At 47.6% G+C, this 18982-nt stretch overlaps 1 protein-coding gene across 5 annotated transcripts in view; it reads left to right on the plus strand.

Annotated features, from left to right (window-relative positions):
* LOC139790434 (transcription factor 4-like) overlaps positions 1–18982 on the plus strand; it is a 221522-nt gene that overhangs the window by 127096 nt on the left and 75444 nt on the right. For 2 of the 5 annotated variants that reach the window (XM_071732303.1, XM_071732306.1), the window contains exon 1: positions 18021–18260. The exons of 1 other annotated variant lie outside the window; for it this stretch is intronic. In XM_071732303.1, coding sequence (XP_071588404.1) covers positions 18192–18260 — 69 coding nt within the window. In that variant the 5' untranslated portion in view covers positions 18021–18191. Of the gene's footprint in view, positions 1–18018; positions 18261–18982 lie in introns of those variants that run through there. 2 more of the 5 variants (XM_071732305.1, XM_071732304.1) reach the window with 2 other exon arrangements.

Raw genomic sequence — 18982 nt, forward strand, 5'->3', positions numbered from 1 at the left:
TGGTGGCCTTGGCAGTGCTGTGTCTGCAGTTGAACTTGATGGTCTTAGATGTCTTCTCTTCACCAAAAGGATTCTGTGATTCTGTAATGTTCTTCACAAGTGTCAGATGCTGCTGTCACCTAGCATGGGGCAAGCCAGGTGGCTCCTCTTGACAACCACCTCCTCACCCTTAACTTTATCCTCAGCCTGTGCTGGTTTTCTTAGTCTTTAACCTAAAGCCCTCATCCTCTTCAGCTGCTGATGGTTTAATCCCACTTGAAGTTTTACATTCAGCCTTTGCCAAGTGATGTGGCATTTTCTACCCTTCTTCTCTTGGCCAGTAAGACTCAGGAAGGAGCAAGCTGTGCTTGGTTGGAGGTGTCTGTGAAGGAATGGGATAGGGAATAGGAAATCCTGGGGGGCAGAGGGAACAGCTTAGGTTGTAGAGCTCATGTTGGAGTGGATTTTTTTTTTTGTAGGAACTTGTGTCATCCTGACTTTAAGTCCACCAGAGTGGCATCTGCCCAGGTGTGGGTTTCCAACAGGTAGGACCTGTAAGGCAAAGCAGGGAAAAGAAAGCTCAGAAATCATGGAATCATAGAATCATTTTGCTTGGCAAAGATCATCAAGTGAAGGTCTCATGGAGAGCTTGTGGTGGTTGTCACCTGTGGGCATGGTGTGAGGGCTTCCTGGGCTTTCTGGGAGCAGAGCTGTCTCCTTGGACACTTGTATGACCCCCACTGAAGCCTTCTGCTCCCTTCTGCACATCACTGCAGTAGTTTCAGCCTCATTTATGGCAGACCCAGGGGCTGTACCCCAACCTCAAGTCCCACCTCCTGCTCTGCCCTTGTGAGGGGTCCTCAGCTCTCAACCTACTCCTCTTCTCTTCTGAAACCCATGCAGTGTAGCAGCCTTGTGGAAACAGCCCCTCCATCCTGCCTCCTCCACGAGGATTCACTCTCCTCCAGCATCTAAAGGAGCTCAGTGATGGAACCAGATGGTCTGGAGTGAAGTCACACTCACAAGCTCCAGGTTTTGCTGCCATAGCTCCCTGTTCTGGGTCCTGTCACGGGGGAGTTTCTCCAGCTTGCACCTTGCTGGTAATAAACTGAGAGGTGGAGTCTCCACGGGCATCTCCTGTCCCCAGGACAGAGGTGCAGTGAAATGGAAAGGGTCAAAGCCATCTTGGGAAGAGCAGCTGTGGCCCAGCCTTGTGCAGCCATCAATCAAGGTCACATCTTGCTGGTTTCCAGGGTTACTCTTAATAGAACCAACAGCTTTAAATAAGAAGGAAAAAAGAGGAGGTGATGGCTTCTCAGGTTGATCCATCTCCCTGGAAGCTGCAGCTGTAGGAGCCCTTGGGCAGAATGGGTGATCTCCTGCTTGGGGCTCAGCTCTGCCCAGGGCTTCATCTCTGCCTGGGGCTCTAACTTCCATCAAACAGAGGTCTGTGGGCTCAGGGTGAAGGAACTGGAGCAGGATAGGAACCCCAGAGTGTTATTTGGAAGGCAGAGACTGAGAGATCCTTGAGGGGCAGCTTTTCACAGCCAGGATAAAGAGCGGGAGAAGTCAAATGTCACCTCGGTTGTGTTAAAAGAGAAGAGAGGGCCGGAAAAATTCATTGATTTTGGTGACGAATCAGCAGGTAAAATCTCCCAAGCCTCAGCTCGAGTGGCAAGAGCCTCTTTTCTTTCCTCTTCAGTGGAGGTGTCCTTAGACTGGAGCTGTCTCTCTGCTCTCGCTGCGCCGTGTTCACGAGCGCCCCAGCTCCGACCTCGCTAGCCAGCCAGCCAGGGAAGTGTGGCACTCGGTTCTGCATCCTAAGGAAACACCTGCTTGCTTCCAAAAAGCAAGAGAAGAGAAAGACTGCTGGGATGCCACCTGGAGTTTTCCCACAGCTTGCTTCTGATTTTCCACGGGAGAAGCCTTGATAATTTTGCTGGGAGGTGAGGAAGCGCCGCTTGCGCTTTTCCTGCGGGCTTTGCAGGCTTCCTACCTCAAGCAAAAAAAAAAAAAAAAAAAAAAAAACCAAACCAAAAACCCACAACCTTATGAATTTTTCACTTCAACGGGTGTTTTCCAAACCAAATAGAATGTCCCCATCTCCTCCTGTGCCCCCTGCCCTTGCAGCAAGTCACCCAGTCCTGGGATGCTGATGGCCTTGCAGCGTCTTTGAGGACTTTGCTCCACGCTGGACCTGTTGAGGGCTTTGGAGCTCCCTGTGGTCCAGCAGGGGGTTGGCTGGTTGTACTGGGCATGTACTGGGTGCAGAACAGAGATGGAGAGATGTACTGGAGCATTTCAGATGGCAGACAGCACTGGCCACCTTTCTGGTGGAGGGATCCTGGTTTTAGGGTCTTTGAGGACAAATCTCATGGGGTGAAGCCTCCTTGGGACAGAATGGACCTTCCTGGATAGGCATCCAAGGGTGAAAACTTGAGGTGGGACCTGGCTAATGATTTGAATCAAGTGAGAGGGAGTGAGGTAGGAGCAGGGTTAAGGAGGGGACTAATCTTTTCATTTTATCCTCATATTTTAGGGTGAGTCAGTGATGTCTGAGAGCTCACAGAGGGGTCACAACACACTTACAAGTAGGGGCTTGGCTTTCCCCTGCCCCCAGCAGCCTGGACCTGCTCCCTGAGCCCAGCTCAGGCAGTGGCCACCCATCCCCAGGCTCTGCCAGCATCACCTTATCTGCTTGACAAGATCCCCTTCATCGGGTGGCCCCGGGGGAGGCAGCCTGGCTGGCATCCCCCCTCACCCTTCTGGCCAGCCTTCTAAAGCAGCCAGCATCAGTTTTTGGATTTTTTTGGGTTTTTTTTTTCCATATGAAAATTAGCACCTTATTACACTCCGTGCGGTTTGGTTGGGGTATTTGGTTTTAGGTTTTTTTTTTTTTTTTCAGTTGTAACAGCACTCTGCTTTTTTGCCTCCAAGTCAAGAGCTAAGTCTGGAGATGCAGGTTTAGCAGAAAGAAGCCAAGTTAAGGAAATTATAAAGTCTGCTCTACACACAGGTGAGGTGATGGGTTAAAAGACCCTCTGGTGCAACCCCTACCTGAAATCACCCCTGGAGGACTGAGAAGTCATTTTGCAGACAAACTGCTGGCTTGTAGCTGTTTTAAAACAGATTAAAAGGTAGAGAAAAGGCAGATTAAGGGGGCTTAGTTGGGAGTTTTTAATGAATTGCACAGGATAGGTTCAACAGGAGAAAGCAATTGGAAAGGGACTGGCCCATGCTTGTGTTTTCCTGTATGTTTTATTTAAAGGTTGCAGAAAAATTCACACGTTTCTAAACGGAGAACTATTTTGGACCGAAGAAATAAAAAAAAATAATATATGTAATTCTGTAGTGACTCGTTCTGGCCCATTCTTAGCAGCTGGTGAGAGAGGTGTGGGATTTGTGGGGTTTTTTGTTTAGCTTGAGCAGAGACTCCCTCTTCAGAGCACTGCGGGTAGTGCAGAAAGCACCCAGGGGCTGCAGGTTCTGGCCAAGAAATCCAGATGATTTCGAAGAGGCTGCAAAGAGGGCAGAACGAGGCCCAGCAGCCACTCAGCAGTGATTTTTAAGGCGGTGCTTTTAAAACCACTTTTTTAGGCGGAGCAGCCTGCACTCCTCAGCCCTGTTAGGGTCATGCTGGCACCCGGTGAGCATCCTGGGCTCGGGGTTTGTCCCTTGGGGATGAACCCTGCTCTGCCTGCCCCTGCCTGGTGGGTTTTTTGCCCCCTGTGCCACAGATTTTTCCTTTAAACTTGTCATCCAGAAAGGGTCCTGGTAGAACAAAAGGCAAACGGGTGATGCCAGCGGTGAGCAGCTGGAGCAGCAGCTCAGCCCTGCAGCTCCACTCCCTTTCCTCCTTCTGCAAGAATCACCCAGAAAAGAGCATTTTATTTGGTAAATCAATGTAAAAAGAGCCAGGTCCAGCCTTCGATATTTTAAATTTTTTTCCCCTGTTACTTGGAATCAAGCTGAGTTTCCCAAAGTGTCCAACTCAGCCCTGAATTTCTCTGCTTGAACTGGAGGAGAATCGTCAGGAAATGGCGTTTTGAGATAAAATTCTCTGGGCAGTGGTTTGATTTGGGGGCTTTTCTTCAAATATTATCCCTAGATTGTATTCATTACAAGCCGTGCAGCGCCTTCAGATCCCCGATTAGCACAGTTTAAGATATAAGCATTTAAATCCTATCTTGTATCAGGCCTTTCCGACGTGGCTTTAGGGAAGGATGGCTGCTGGGGCTGGGGATTTATTGATAGGATCTCGTTTGCTTGAAGTTTGGTGCTTTTTTGGGGGTTTTTTTTTCCATTTCAGAAGGGATTGGACGTGGGGTCGGGGTGGGGAGAGCAGGGGATAGAAGTTATCTGTGGAAGTTTTAAGATCCTCCTTTATCAAGATGGTTCTGCTTGCACTCTGCCTGGAGTACATTCATTTCACTGTGTTTTATCAAAGGAACATTAATTTTTGCACTGAAGGATTTATTTTTTTTTTTTTTTTTTTTTTGCTTTTACACCCAAGCGGCAAACGAGCGCGCACAGAAAAAAAAAAAAAAAAAAAAAAATTCAGCGTAGTGAAAATATAGGGGGAAAAAAAAAAAAAACATAAAATTGCTTAAAGAGCTCCAAGAACTATGAACATTGTTAAATGCATAGCAAAGCTCCCCTGACAGTTTCTTGGCACAAACCCGAGGAGGCCTACAATGGCTGGTTGTGTGTTTTTTTATTGTTATTTTATTTTCAGTGGCATACAGTGCCTCCTGACAGGCCAAACAGGGAGCCAGAGCCAGCACCCGGGCACAGGGGACACCCCAGGGGACACCACTGGGGTCACCACCACAGCCCTGGTGCTGGTTTCCACCCAGCAGCTCGTGTTGAATTTTGCATCCCAAAGTTTTGGCCCCACAGGCACCTCCAGGAGAGCTTGTGCTCCCCCCCCAGCTCCTGGGATGGGGTCCCCTCCTTCTCCTGCTGGTAAAATCTGGCAAGATCTCAGGGACACCTTTTTCCCCAACCCTAGGAGATGCTCTGAGGTGCCCCCTGCTCATGTTTGTTGGATCTCCAGTTCTGCAAAGCCACATGCAGGTGCTCTGGGTGGTCCTGGGGGTCCCCAGCTGGCCATGGGAAGGAGAACCCTCCCAGGAGAACCCACCCACCATTTTTAAGTGGATGGCTCAGCCTTGGGTGTCCTCCTGCAGCCACCACGGGGCAGAAAAAGCTTAAAGGCTTCCATATTTGCAAATTTAAAGGCTGGAGTATTTTAGGTGCTTCCAAGCCCTGTTCCTTGGTTGCCTTCGTGCCTTGCAGCGTCACCCAGTGCCCCAGAGAGACCCCCGAGCAGGCAGCACCCTGTCCCCCCCTCCAGGGCAAGAGGGGTGTGGGAAGCTAGATTTGCATCTCCCAGACGATTTGACTTTCCAGATGAGAACATCTTCTCCCTGCCAAGAGTGACAAGGCCAAGTTCAGTCCTTTTGGGCCCAGTCCAGTTTGGGGGAGGCAGCCGGGATGGGGAGCGGGACCAGGAGTGGGGCAAGCGGGGGTGCTGAGCCCTCCCTCGTTGCCACCTGGTGGAGTATAAAGAATATTGGGGGTTTTTCAGCAAAACTGCCTTTTCCTTTTGGCTCTTTTATTGCAACCACACTTTGGCAATAGTGTGTGAGAGTCCTTAACCAAAAAGATCCTCTCGTTTGCTCTGCAACACCTCATTTCTCCGCTCACAGTTCATTTATGATTCTGATGAGAGTGTTTTTTCAGGAAACACACATTTCACTTTTTGACCTAGGAGCATCTGTTAGAATTTTTTTTAATACTACTTTGGCATTCTGGAAGTGTTAATGTCTTTCATATCTGTTTAATGCTATTTAGGGATATTTATGATCACCTCTTGGTTACTTGGGGTAAAGTGTGTTGCAATTTTTTTCAAACAGACAGGAAAGCATTCATATGAGGAAACAGATTGCTTTAAACATGTGCTTCCTGTGACAGTAAAAAGAACAAATTAGATTTAACACTGTGTAATGAATGCATAAATGTGTACATTTAAGCTTTTAAAAGCCTTACATTCAGTTCTGGCCTGAACAAAAATCAGGAATCACCTAGCAAGGAGCAACAAAGTAGATTTCAAGATGTACAACCAAGCCAGTTCCTATTTTCCAAGCCATTTTCCTGCAGTTTTCTGTTCCAGTCTAGACTTTTTTCCCCTTAAATTGGGGAAAATTGAGCTTTGGATGCTCTTTCCTGCTCCTACAAGGCCTCTGCATGGGGGAATCCCAGAAGAAGGGAGAGCATCACAGGGTGGGCAAAACCAGGGAGTGGGAGCAGCTGATGCCAACATCTTCTCCTGGCTCTGCCCTGCAGCAGAGCTGATGGCTTTTATTTTTTTGGAGGCAGGAAAAAAAAAATAATAAAATAAGGAAATAGTGAGAGTTCAGTGGAACCAGGCTGGAGGTCCTGCCTCTGCTTCCCTCTGTCCTCGACCTCTGGCTTTGGCTCTGCTGGCTGCTCCAGCTTGGTCTCAGAGCTCAGAACAGAACTGAAGTCCCTCTGGAATTAGGGCTAGAAGAGAGAATTCTGGCACATTAAACATATGCCTGAACACAGATACCTTCCAAATGCAAGCAGTGCTGTAACATATCCTTCATTCTTGCTCTTGACCAGGGGGTAGAATCTTTCCCAAATCCAGGCTGTAGCAATTCTCCAGGAATTCTTCTCCATGGCTGCTTTTTGTTTGCCTCCTTGTTTTGCTCTGCAGATGCATCTGGAGAAAAATGAAAGGCAATTTCTGCCTTCACCCACTTAGTCCCCTCACACCTTAAACCTAAACCCTACTCTGGTGAAAAGCAAAGCAAAGGGGGGGGAGGTTTCTGAGTTTTTCTGAGCTGGGGGGATGCTGGGGGCAGAACCAGCCTGGGATGCTTCAGAACTGGAGGAAAAATCCACCAAGATGCCCGGGTTGTGCCTGGATTCTTTCTCTTTGCAGGCTGGGGGAGTTGGGTTTAGAATCCTGTTTGTTTGATAATTAGTGCACATCTCCTAAGACTTTCAGAGGTTTGTGTTTAACCTTTCTGCCACCGCCTTCCACCAGCAAATTAAGGCACCTTTTCTCCTCCTCGGGTATTTAAGGAAATATTTTTGAACCATCTCCATGCAACAGGTTTCCAAAGATTTAAAAGTATGCCGCAGGTTTCCCAAAAAACTTCCTTTTTTCTTATATTTTAAATGTTCTGTTTGTGCAAAATTTTGAGAATCACCATAAGGGCTTCTTTGCATTTTTAATTTAGTAACTAACATATGAATAAATTTGCATATTAATTAGTTGCAGATTAAATCATGCATACATAATTGCCTCCTTACTGTGTTTAATGTTTGTCAAAATCTCCAGCCTGGTTTGATGGATGTCGTATGAAAGATTACAATTTGATGTACCCTTGGAAGTATTTACACCAATAATGCAGGATTCTTAATAGCAGAATTCTCCAGTTATATACAGTTTCTAATAAACATGTGAGATAGGTGCATGTCCCTTTTGACTAGATTTTTTTTCCTTCCACCAAGTCATTTACTATTCATAATCATTAATGCATCTCCTAATTATACAGCATATGTCGGTTAACCACTTCCGTGCCAGGCCGTGGGGGCTGCCTGAATTTTTTTGTCCAACTTGGATTGATTTGAGGGGCTATTCCTGAGCTGCTTTGCCTCTGACACCAGCCCTCCCTTTCTGATTTTCCTCCCTCTGGATGGGTGGGGGTAGAGCTTAAAATTCAGGGGGCTTTTTTTGGGGTTTGTTATCGAGGGTGAAGCTCCGCTTAATTGGTGGCTGAAAGCTGCTCTGGCTACTGCAGGAAATAACCAAGGACATTCCAAGTGCACAAATAATAGCTACCAAAATCAGCAGTGATGCAGTGAGCCTGAATTTGGGAGGGTGGGGACAGTGGCAGTGACAGGGGACAGTGGCAGTGACAGGGGAAGGGGCAGCATCCCCCCTGGACTCCATGGGTATCATCACTTTGCCTCTCAGCCCTGCCTGGGTGCCACTGCCAGCCCTCAGAGAGCCTTTGCAGATCTGGGTTTGGGTTCCTGAGGTGCAGGTTCATAGAATTCAGCAGCCTCTGGGGAGCATGGAAATGGCTGATGTTTGCCTTTTGGGTTTTTTCTGAACTTCTGGTTGTGCTCTGGTGACACTTTCAGGTTTTGTCCGGAGCTCTGAGGGCCTGGAACTGCTGTTTTTTTATGAAATCTAGATTTATTCTGGTTTTTTTCTTTTATGTAATTACAGAAATTTGGGAACTGAGGCTTTAGAGAAAAAAATACCCCCTCAAAACAACAGGGAAAACAGCAAGACCCCCAGTAAAATCCCAGGAGCTGGCTACAGTGAATTTACCAGCAAGCAGTTGATTCCTTTTTTTTTTTTTTATTTTGGCTATCTATTCACTACTTCTCCAGCAAAAGTGGCTTTAGAGGACCTCCAAAGAACCAGATTTTGTTATAGGAGCTGCCACTAACATGTGTCAGGCATTTAAATGTGACTTTAAGCAGTCACTGGGAATGGGCTAACGTGTTGGGAGGCAGCACCAGGGAGGGTGGATCTTGCTCCCCGAGCTCACTGCCTACCTCAGACAGAGTTTTTGGGCAAATGGCTTCATCTCTGGGTCCCTTTTTATTATTTTTTTTTATTGTTTTGGCTGTCTTCTTTGTTCAGCCAAACTGTAACCCCTTCAGGTCAGGTCTGTGTGGCTCAGGATGGCTCCTAGGTAGGCTGCAGTAGGAAAAAAAAGATGTTTTAATAGAGCATCTGGCTTTGAGTAATTGAAAATGTGCTTTTGGTGTGTTCATTAGGCTTGCTGAAAGGCAAAGTTCCTGGGGAAGTGTCAGTGTGTCATTTCAGTGAGGGATTTCTTCTCTAATACGTGTGTGCTGACACTTGCTTTGCTCTGGGTCTTAAGTGCCTGCGTTTGGATAATTTTGGAGCAATAAAAAATACACAAATTTGGTGGAACAGCAAATCCACAGTGAAAGCGTGGCCCAAATTACTCACAAACCCATATACTTTGTTTCAAAAAAGCCAGAAACCTGATATTTTAGTCCAACCAGTCAGGTTGCAAGGTGTCTTCATACTTTATTATTCACTTTTGAAAACCCAATGAAATCAAAGGTACAAACACCCTTTTTTTTTTTTTTGCCCACTAACAATAAAACCTCATGGAACCCAAAGACCTCCCAGACTTGGTCTCTGATCCCAGAAGAACCTAAACTGCTTAATACTTCCCACTAATTCTCCTCCCACCCTCTGCCAGTTGCTATTAAACCACAAAAGAACATTCAGGTGCCATTAAGGGACAAATCTACAAAAGCAAAAAAAAATTGAAAAAAAATTCTGCAAACTTCTCCCTGGGGTTCCCAGATCCCCTGAGCCAGAACCTCCCTGGCCTGGATGCTCAACACCAACCTCCCAGGGCAGCAGTTGGTTTTATTAATGTGCCCTTAGCTAGAGAGATGGCCCCATTCTGCTGGTAAAAGCACCCAGTGGGGCTCAGGAGCACCCTGAGCAGCACCCATGGGTGCAGGGCACAGCCCTGCCTTGGAGAGGAGCACAGGGCTCCTCTTGCACCCACTCCAGACAATTATCTATTGCTTTTCTTTTGCCTTTGCATCTCATCCAGTTTTGCTGTCTGAAGGGTTAAAATTCCCTCGGAAAGCAAAATTCTTCATTTTAATGGGAAAAGTGACAAATGTTGCAGGGAACATCTTTTGTTTGAAGATCTCCAAGGGAAGATAGATACCCGACAGTTTCCCTCCTCCAGGCAACATTCCTGGAGAACTAGAGACAAAACAATTTGATGCAAAAAGAGGGGGAAAAAAAAGACTCTGTCAGGCAAAAATCCTCACACTGGTGATGCCCCAATCCAGCCCGAGGGGCACAGAGGTGAAGAAGAGGAGAAATAATGTGGTTAAGTAGAAGAGGAGAGGTAACCAAGGGTAATGAGACCCAAATAAACCCCAAAACCTCTGGCAGAGTGATGCTTTCTGTGGCAGGACGTGGGGTTTTTGCCTCAGGAATAGTCTCCCATATTTCTTAGAAATAAACTGATAATAACCCAAAACACAGAGTTTGTGCTCAGGGCTCTTGCACATCCAGAGCTGGGACAGCAGGAATGGCTCAGGTGTTATAAAAACCTTTTTATTCCATTTTTGGGGCTGCAGAGGGAAGGTTAAGTCCCTGGCACAAGTGGGAAGCCTGATCCCTGATGTCCCCTGTGGCACTGGGACAATCTCTGGGTAGGGTTTAGGGTCACTGAGCAGCTTTTTGTGCTCATTAAATACCCTGATTCTGGATTCTTCTCTTCTGGTTTTGGGTTTGTTTTTTTTTGTAGGCCCTTTTCTTTCTTCTCAGCAGCATCCCAGGTTCCTGATCTCCACCTTGAGCACCCCCTGTGCCATTTCCTTTTCCACCTGGGCAGCTCTCCCAGGGTGGATGCAGAACAGGGTTCAGTTTTGCCTTCATCCTTCCTAATCTGAGGAATTAATTGGAGTTTCCCAGCCCCTTCATCTTTCTGTGTCCTGCCCATCCTTGCACCCAGCAGTGCAGAGGGTGAGGAGCACGGGTGGGCAATGGGATTTTTGATGAGAATTTCCCTCGTTTTCCTATTTTTGCCTAAAATCCACTGGGTCTCCCTAATTTTTCCCTGGCTGTCTGAGGCTGGGGGGTTATTTTCAAGCACAGACAATTTCCACCTCCAGAATTCATCACCAGAGATCAAGTCCCCCAGGGATGAACCCCTCATCCCCAGGAGCTCCGTGGGGCAGCTCCTCCACCACAGCCTCATGCTCCTGCCAAACACCTTGCCCATCACTTACCAGGACCAGGCTGACCCAGAATCCTTATTTTTCCTTTTTGAGGGGACAGAGAGCCCAAGCCACCCCTTGGGAGGTACCCCTGGGTTCTGATCCCTTGGTACCAGTGACCGGCACCGATGGGGCGGCCAGGGCCTCACCCAGCTCTGGTTTCTCTGTCTTTACAAAGGGAAATGGTGACAGAAAAATATTTAACTGGGAGATAGAGGGGCTGTAAGGCCTAACTATGTAACAGCTGAAAAGTCTTCCATATGGCAACGTGCAATAAGCCAGGAGCAGCGTTCCTCTCCCCCTCCCTTCCCAGCTTCTTGTGGCAGAACGTTTGGAGCATCCCCCATCCATGGGGAGTCCTGCAGATCATTTAGCAGAGAGGAAGGGAGTGAGGAAGACTTTGGAGGGCTTTGATCAGCTCTGCTAACGTTTCACTAGCCAGGCAAATTGCTGCATGGGACTGAAAAAAAAAATAAAAAAAAAAATAAAAGGCCAGGTTCTGGTTCTCAGCGTTAGCCATGTGTTCGTTCACCCGGTGTCCACAACTTTTCCTTACTTTTTCCACTTTTTTTTTTTTTTAAATGCATTGTTTTAAAAAAATAATTTTGCAACAGCGTGATGTCTCTAAATTCTTTTTGAAGTTCTGGTGCAAGGAGGTATTTCTCATTTTCTAAAGCACAGAAGCCACTTGAGAGGATAGATGTTGTTAATAATGAAATCATTACATTGCAGGGGGATTTTTTTTTTTCCCTACAGATTAAACATGAGGTCAGGTCCTTGATTACCTTATGCTTCAAAAACATTGATTTATTTTATAATAGCATCTACTGCTAATGGAGAAAAATTGACCAAAAATGTTTGGAACCCTCTCAGTAAAATTGACCAAAAATGTTTGGAACCCTCTCAGTAACACGAAACGAGCCCCAGTCTCTCTAGGTTGTACTTAACTGCAAAAGCAAAGATAATCCCTTATAATCCAAAATTACTTGTTTATTGTTTGGTGTGTAGTGCCAGTGAAGTCCTCAGCACCCTATAAAGTCCTACAAATTTTAAAGTCCTACAAATAAAGTCCTACAAAATACAGGAGGAGGCCTGTTCAGTTGTTTTACTGAACCCTTCTCAGCACTGACATCTCCAAACACAGAAATCTCCCATCTCTTGCTTTCTTGTGCCATGGGAAAGAAAGTGCCAGGAATGAACCTCCAACCCACTTCACTCTCTGCTTTTGTAGTAAATCCCAAATGGAAGCCCAAGGGATGCTCTGGCCCAGCAGAATTCCAGATTTTGGGATGGAAGTCCCGATGCCACCTTCGAGCTGCTCACAGGGGCTGTTGCCATTGCCAGGGCAATGGGGAGAAGCCCCTTTTGTGTTGCAGACCTCAAAGACCTCAAATATCTTGAGTCAGCCACCCTCCCATCCACACAGGAGGGTGAAAAATAGGAAAGCTTGGGTTGGTTTTATTATCCTTTGGGGTTTTCTGCCTCCAAATTGCCACTTCCTAGCTCTCTCCTCCACACTTCTCGGAGTTGGAAGCTCAGTCTTCAAAATAGGAGATCTGAGATCATCCTGTAACCAGTGACTGCAGCAGCTCTGGCTTTCCAGAAAAGGAAGCCCACCACACGCTCCCATACCCAAGATAAAAAGGCAAAAAAATTGGCAATAGTACTTTTGTGCAAGGAGAAATCCTGGGCCATGTGGTTTGAGTTTTCTCTCTTGGCTTTTCACAAAGCAGTGGAGTCAAAAATAAACCCAGTGGCAAATGGCTAGATAGACACTTTTGTTTAAAATAGATGAGCTGGAATGTGTGTTCCTATGCTCATTTTGGTTTTTTTTTTTTAGGTTTTTTTTTTTTTGGGGGGGGGGGGGTGGGAAGATAAGTTTTCTGGAAGGTGATGGCTAAGCCAGAGTTGGTGGTACCCTGCCCAGCTCCAGGGTTCCAACCCAGCTGTGGGGATGTGCTCAGCCCCAGTCTGGGTTCAAATGGACTTATATGGAAAGCAACCATGGGATTGCAATAGCTAGTTCTGATCTAGGGGTTTTTTTATTCTACTAACTTTGAGGTAAAAGAAGCTTTATGTTTTAAAGCTTAACCGTGGCAGGTGCTTGGAGAGCTATCCAGTGGTTTATTCAGCCCATCTCAACCTAAGCTTCAGCCAATTATTTGGTGTTGGGCAGTGCAAGAATGTGTCATAATATCATAAATTTGCTTCAGGCTGCTCTGGCTCGTGTAAATGTGCCCATTTCACACCTTTCCTACATAAATAGGTAGGAGCCTGTGGTGGCATCAGCACTCACCCTCATAGCCACCCCTCAGAGCTGGCCAAGCATTTGGAATTAGGAAAAAAAAAAGCTCACAAAGATACTTTTGTTGAAATCAGGGTGAGATTTAGGGAGGTCTGGATTTCAGTAAGGTCTAAAACATCTGGTGGAGAGTTAATGAGAAAGAGAGGAGGTGGTTGCAGTGTGGGAAAAGGGCTGGCATCTTCCTGGGAGCTAAGCCTGGAGAGGAGGCAGAGGATTATCAGTTTGATAAGGATTGCCATCAGTAGGTAGCTGGTAATACGAAAGCAGATGTATCCACATTTGGCTGGTTTAAAGTAGCTTTTTAGAGACTGTGACTTTTAGGAGCTGATTTATTCATGTGGCATCTGTATAATTAGATATTTAGCCTGTATTCAGGCTATGGTGCACAAGGAGCTGAATGTGAACCTCTTCCTGGGGAGAGAGGAGAGAATATTAATGTACAGAACCAGAGGAGAAGGGTTACCTTTAGCTGCAGGAGTTACAAAAGAGATGATTAGAAATGCAGCCATCTCAAGTTCAATCTCTGACTCTGTTTGGGATCCTCTAAAAGAAAAAAAAAAAAATCAAACAGGAACAGAAAATGACTCCACCAAAACTGGGTAAGGTACAAATGATGCAATTCTTGTGTTTAGCCAATACCTGAATTTCCAAGCTGGGAGGATTCTGATAAACCTTGAGCTCAGTTCTGTCATCTCCAGAACCAGAGCTGACTTTAGGGAACAAGAAGCTTTGCTTCTGGTTTTGTTTTCCTTCAAAAGGAGGGAAGCAAGTGGGAAAGGGTTGGTAGGGCACGAGGTGGGGTTTCCTGGGAGCTGGGATTGGAGGTCCTGCTCCCTCAGCTGGGGAAATCCTTCACATCTGGGCATTTAGAGCCACTTCTCCACCCACCCCGGGGCTGCTTTAATAACTACACTCAAGGATTTGTGTAAGAAGGATGAGATTATCCGAATGACCCAGACTTAGAGGGATACTGGCTGCTTTAGTCATCTTACTTGATATTTTACCATTATCTGTTTCAATTTGTGGCTGGAAGCTTGTCATCCAGCAGACAGCTTCCCTTGCTTCCCTCCTCTGCTGAGGACCTCAGTTTCAGCAGTGCAGGAGCAGGATTGCTGCCTTTTCCTTGTCTTTTCTTAGCACTTTCTGGAAGATCTGCTTCCAGACCTGGTGGAGCTGCTCCATCAGGACGTCAGGGTGGCAGTCCCAGGTTGATCAAGGAGGGTGCTCAGCAGCTGGCACCCTCCAAAATTCCTCCCTTTCTAAATTCTGTCTTAAAAACAGTGCTGGAAGAGCAGGTTCCCCTCTCCTCCTTCCTCCTGGACCAGCAGAGCTGGCTTCCTGTGGGAAGCAACATGTCCTTCATCTGCTTGGGATTTTTTGAGTCTTTCCTCACTTTCTTCTGGAATTTGCCACTGGGATGTGACACAGGAGAAGTGAGGAAGGAATGCAAGCGAGTCTGTAGATGCCAAAGCATGGAAATGCCACCAGAGAAGTCCCAGCACTGGTTATTTCTGGGCAGCCCCACTGGGTTTCTCTGCCCACTGCCCACTTTGTCAAAGCCTGGTGGCTGGGCTGGGCTGAGCAGTGATGCCAGGGGAAGCTGGAACAGAAGGGCTGTAGGAGAAATTCTTACCTTAGCTGCTGCTAAAATACCAAGATTCTGACGTGGCCACCTACCCTGGCATCCCACACTTGCTGTGTCACGTAGGTGACACATTGACCTGAATCCATCCCCACTTGGGTTGGAGTTGGGGGATGTGTTCAGCTGGTGAGTGCAGGGCAGGTTCCACCCGATCAACCTCCTAGAGGATGCTGAGAGGCTGTGGCTGGCAGAGGAAAGAGGCACTGCTGGGAGTGGGGGCTGTGTCTGAAAGGATGGGTGGATTTTAGAGTCCTCTTCCCTTTGGTGACATTCCCTCTGGGTACTTGGAGTGGGTCCCGAGGAGGCCACAAAGGTGCTGGGGGGGCTGGAGCAGCTCTGGAGCCAGGCTGAGAGAGAGTTGGGGTGTTCAGCCTGGAGAAGAGACCTTAGAGCACCTTCCAGTGCCTGAAGGGGCTCCAGGAAAGCTGGGGAGGGACTTGGGATGAGACCATGGAGGGATGGGATGAGGGGGAAGGGTTTCCAGCTGCAAGAGATTAGATCTTAGGGAGAAATTATTTTGTATGAGGGTGCTGAGCCCCTGTGCCAGGTTTCCCAGAGAAGCTGTGGCTGCCCCATCCCAGGTCAGGTTGGATGGGGCTTGGAGCACCCTGGGCTGTGGGAGGTGTCCCTGCCCATGGCCAGGATGGTCCTTAAGGTCCCTTCCAACCCAAACCACTCTGGGGTTTTATAAAATACAAGTTTTAACGCTCACCCTTGACCCTTCACCTGGCAGACAGGAACCTTTTAGGCAACGGGGACAGGACTGCAGGGAAGTGGTGGGACGTGCTGTCCCCATCTCACCCTGCCCCACCCACACTGCCAACCTCTCATTAATTAAGAGGAAGGCTGTAATTGCAGCAGCACTTGCAGCAATGGCTGGAAGATGCCCAGGGAGGGGTGAGGGGGGGTCTGCACCTGCACCCTCCCCGGAGCTGAATCCTGGAGGCAAATCCTCACTCTCTGGGTACCATGGGGGTCTCCCAAGGTGGGTGTCTTAGGGCCAGAGAGCTCCAGAGCCTTGCCTTGCATCCCTCCAGCACCCAGTGTGCTGTGGGTGTTTCTGTCAGCTGTTAATATGAATTTCTGCAAGATAGCCACAAAAAACAAAACAAAACAAAAAAAAAAAAAGGAAAAAAAAATACCCAGGCCTGAGCGGGGCAGGAAAACGCATTAAAGTTATCTCAATGTATGTGTCGAATGCAAAGATGATATGGTAAAGTAATTAATTTTTATTGTCATGTGTTGAGAATTAGGTTATAGTTCTGGGCTTGCTCCCTGCAAACCACATTAACTTCTTATCGGGTTAGGTACAACGTATTTCCACGGGAAATTTTCCCATCCAGGAGAACCAAAGCACTGGGATGACAGGATCCAAATGAAGTTGGACTGCTCCCCACTCCAGGGTTGCAAAACCCAGCCTGAAATCTCCCGGGGTTTCTCATGACTCTTTGCTCTGCCCAAGCACGGGGCTCTCTCTCCATCACCTACCTGTAATATTTAGAATTATTTGGTGCCAGTCAGAAAAAAAAAAAAAAAAATAAAAAATCTGTTTCTGCTGAGGTTAGGGGGTTGTTTCCCTGGCAGGAAAGCGATTAAGTTAGATGATTTAAAGGCCCATCCAATGTCGTTTTGTGGTAAAATTTGTACTCAAAATGTAATGCTAGTTGTATAACTTTGTGTGGAGCTGTGAAACTGCAGCTTTTATTACGGGTGGAAATACCCCGTTTGCTGCTTGCAGCTGCAGGAGGGAAGAGCTGCCTCGAGTCCTTCGGAAAACCCTTCCGAGGTTGGGATTTTTCTTCTTTTTTTTTGTTTATTGTAAATAAATGCTCAAAGCACTTTGTTCCTTTTTCACCTCCGGAGCATTAATACCTAAGGTCAGTTTTAGAGAGTGGATTTGCTGGGAAGGTGAAGGTGTCACCCGTGGGAGGGGAAGCCCCCAAGCCGAGGAGCCTTCTCTGCCCCTTTCCAGGGGAGCATTTTGTCACACGCTGACCCGGGTGTCGTGGGGAATTTTTTTTTTTTATTTTATTTTTTTTTTTTTTTTTTGGCCCGGTGTATTTTAGACGCCGAGGGTGGTTTAAAGGTTACAAATGTGATCGTGTCAGATTGACAACTAACTGTTCTAATGAGGAAAAAATCCTCAAAGCATGAAATTCGAATGAAATGTGTGATTATAATTCAAGTACTGTTTACCCAAACCTCCGGGGACCTCCCGAATAAATGCAGAACAAGTGAGTTAGATAAACCTCAGCTCATCCTTCCCTCCTGGATTTTCCAACACCCCCCTCCCCCCGGTCCACAGCTACACGCTGGAGCTGAGAGGAGGTGGTGGGAGGGATGGGATGGGATGGGATGAGGGGGGGGGGGAAAGTATGAAAGCAAAACTTTGCTGTCGCGACAGCTCCGGCGTTGCCCTCACCATCTCTTTGTCGTTGATTAATAGTGTATGTGGTGGCGAGGGGTAAGGAAATAGGTGCTTTGAATTATTAAAGTTGAGCCCGGAGCCTGGCTGGATGCTCGGATGGCATTTTGCTTCGGCATATGCAAATGATTTAGTTTCATTTGGGAGCAATTCCCAGGGGCCCTCCTTTCCTGTGATGCTCGGAATTTGGCAAGCTCAAGTCAGTCCCGACAAGGGGGGGTTGGTGGTGGTGTTATATCCCCCCCCCCTCCACCCCGTTTCCATCCTTTTCCCTCATCCCTCCCCTTATTTTCCCCCCCACACCCCGTTGGCCGGCACCGCGCAGGGCGCTGCGCACCGGGACCGCGCGGGAGATGTGGTATTTAAAAAAAAAAAAAAAGAAAGAAAAAGGAAGAAAAAAAAAAAAAAAAGGAAGAAATATATTTTTTTTATTAAGAAAAGAAGGAAAATAGAGAGGGCAAAGGGTGCGCGGGGCTGCGCGGGGCGCGGGCGGGCCGCGGCAGCTGCGCACAATGCTGGGAGCGCGCCAGCAGCACGGACAGATGGCGGAGTTATTAGATGTGCATCATACGATTCCCTTCCTGCCACTCGCTTTTTAATCAAATTAAAACCGAAAAAAAAAAAAAAAACCAACAAAAAAAAAACACAACCCACCACGAAAAAGAAAAACCACGAAAAAAAAAAAAAAAAAAAAAAGGAAAAAACCGAGAGGGAGGGCGGGGGAGAGGCAATTAAGCGCATTTGTATTCCGCTCGGTACTGGGCCCGGCTCCGCGGGGCGGTGCGCGGGCGCGGGGCGGTGCGCGGGGAAAGGGGAGGCGGGAGGGGGGGCGCGCAGCCTCCGCCCCCGCGCGGCGAATGGTCTCGCCCTGCTTTGCATATTGAGCGCGCCTGGCCCGGCCATATGGGAACATGCGAGTGGAGGAATTGTTGTGAAAAAAGGGAGAAGCGAGTTTGAAATAAAAAAGTTGGGAGCGAGCGGGAGCGGCGGGGGACGGCGGGACCATGTACTGCGCATACACGATCCCCGGCATGGGCGGCAACTCTTTGATGTACTACTATAATGGGAAAGCGGTAAGCAGGCGCGGTAATTAAAGGTGTAATTTGGAGAAGTTTGGGAAGGGGGGGGGGAGGAGAGGTGGGGACGAGCATCCTCCGCGCTGCGCCGGGGGCTGCGCCCGCCGCTTCAGTTCGCCTCTAGGAGCTTTGGGGTTTTATCCCCCCTTCTTTTATTTTTTTTTTTTTGTTGTTTGTTGTTGGTTGGTTGGTTTCTTTTTTAATGCGTTCGGTCGCGGTAAAAAGTTTGGGGGGAAGTTAGAATAAAAGAAGGAGGGAGCGGAGCGGGGCTGCGCGGCCGCGGAGCCACCACCACCACCACCACCACCACCCCCCCCCCGGTATCCCCAGCTCGCCCCGCGGCCGCCGCTCGAGTAGTCAGAAGGTAACAGAAAATGACCCAAAAGCCCCATTTCTGACTTAGGGCCCCCCTCCCTTTTTTTTTTTTTTTCTCCCCTCCCAACAGAACCGCTTTATTTAAGAAAAAGGAACGGAAAAAAAAAAAAAAAAAAAAAAAAGTGTCTGGTATTTTGTGCATAACCCCAGCAGAAGGTTTATACTTGCCATCTGGAGGTTTATTTTTTTTATTATTTTTTTTTCTCTCTCTCTCTCCCTCTCCCTGGCTGGGTCTTGCGAAGGAAAAAGGATTTCAGTGTATTTTAAAATATTTTTGGGGGGGGGGAGAAGGGGGGGAGGGCGAGGTAAGGAGGGGAACTGTTGCTGAAGGGAGAGGAAAAGCA

Source organism: Heliangelus exortis, chromosome Z (assembly GCF_036169615.1).
Source record: "Heliangelus exortis chromosome Z, bHelExo1.hap1, whole genome shotgun sequence".
NCBI lineage: Eukaryota > Metazoa > Chordata > Aves > Apodiformes > Trochilidae > Heliangelus > Heliangelus exortis.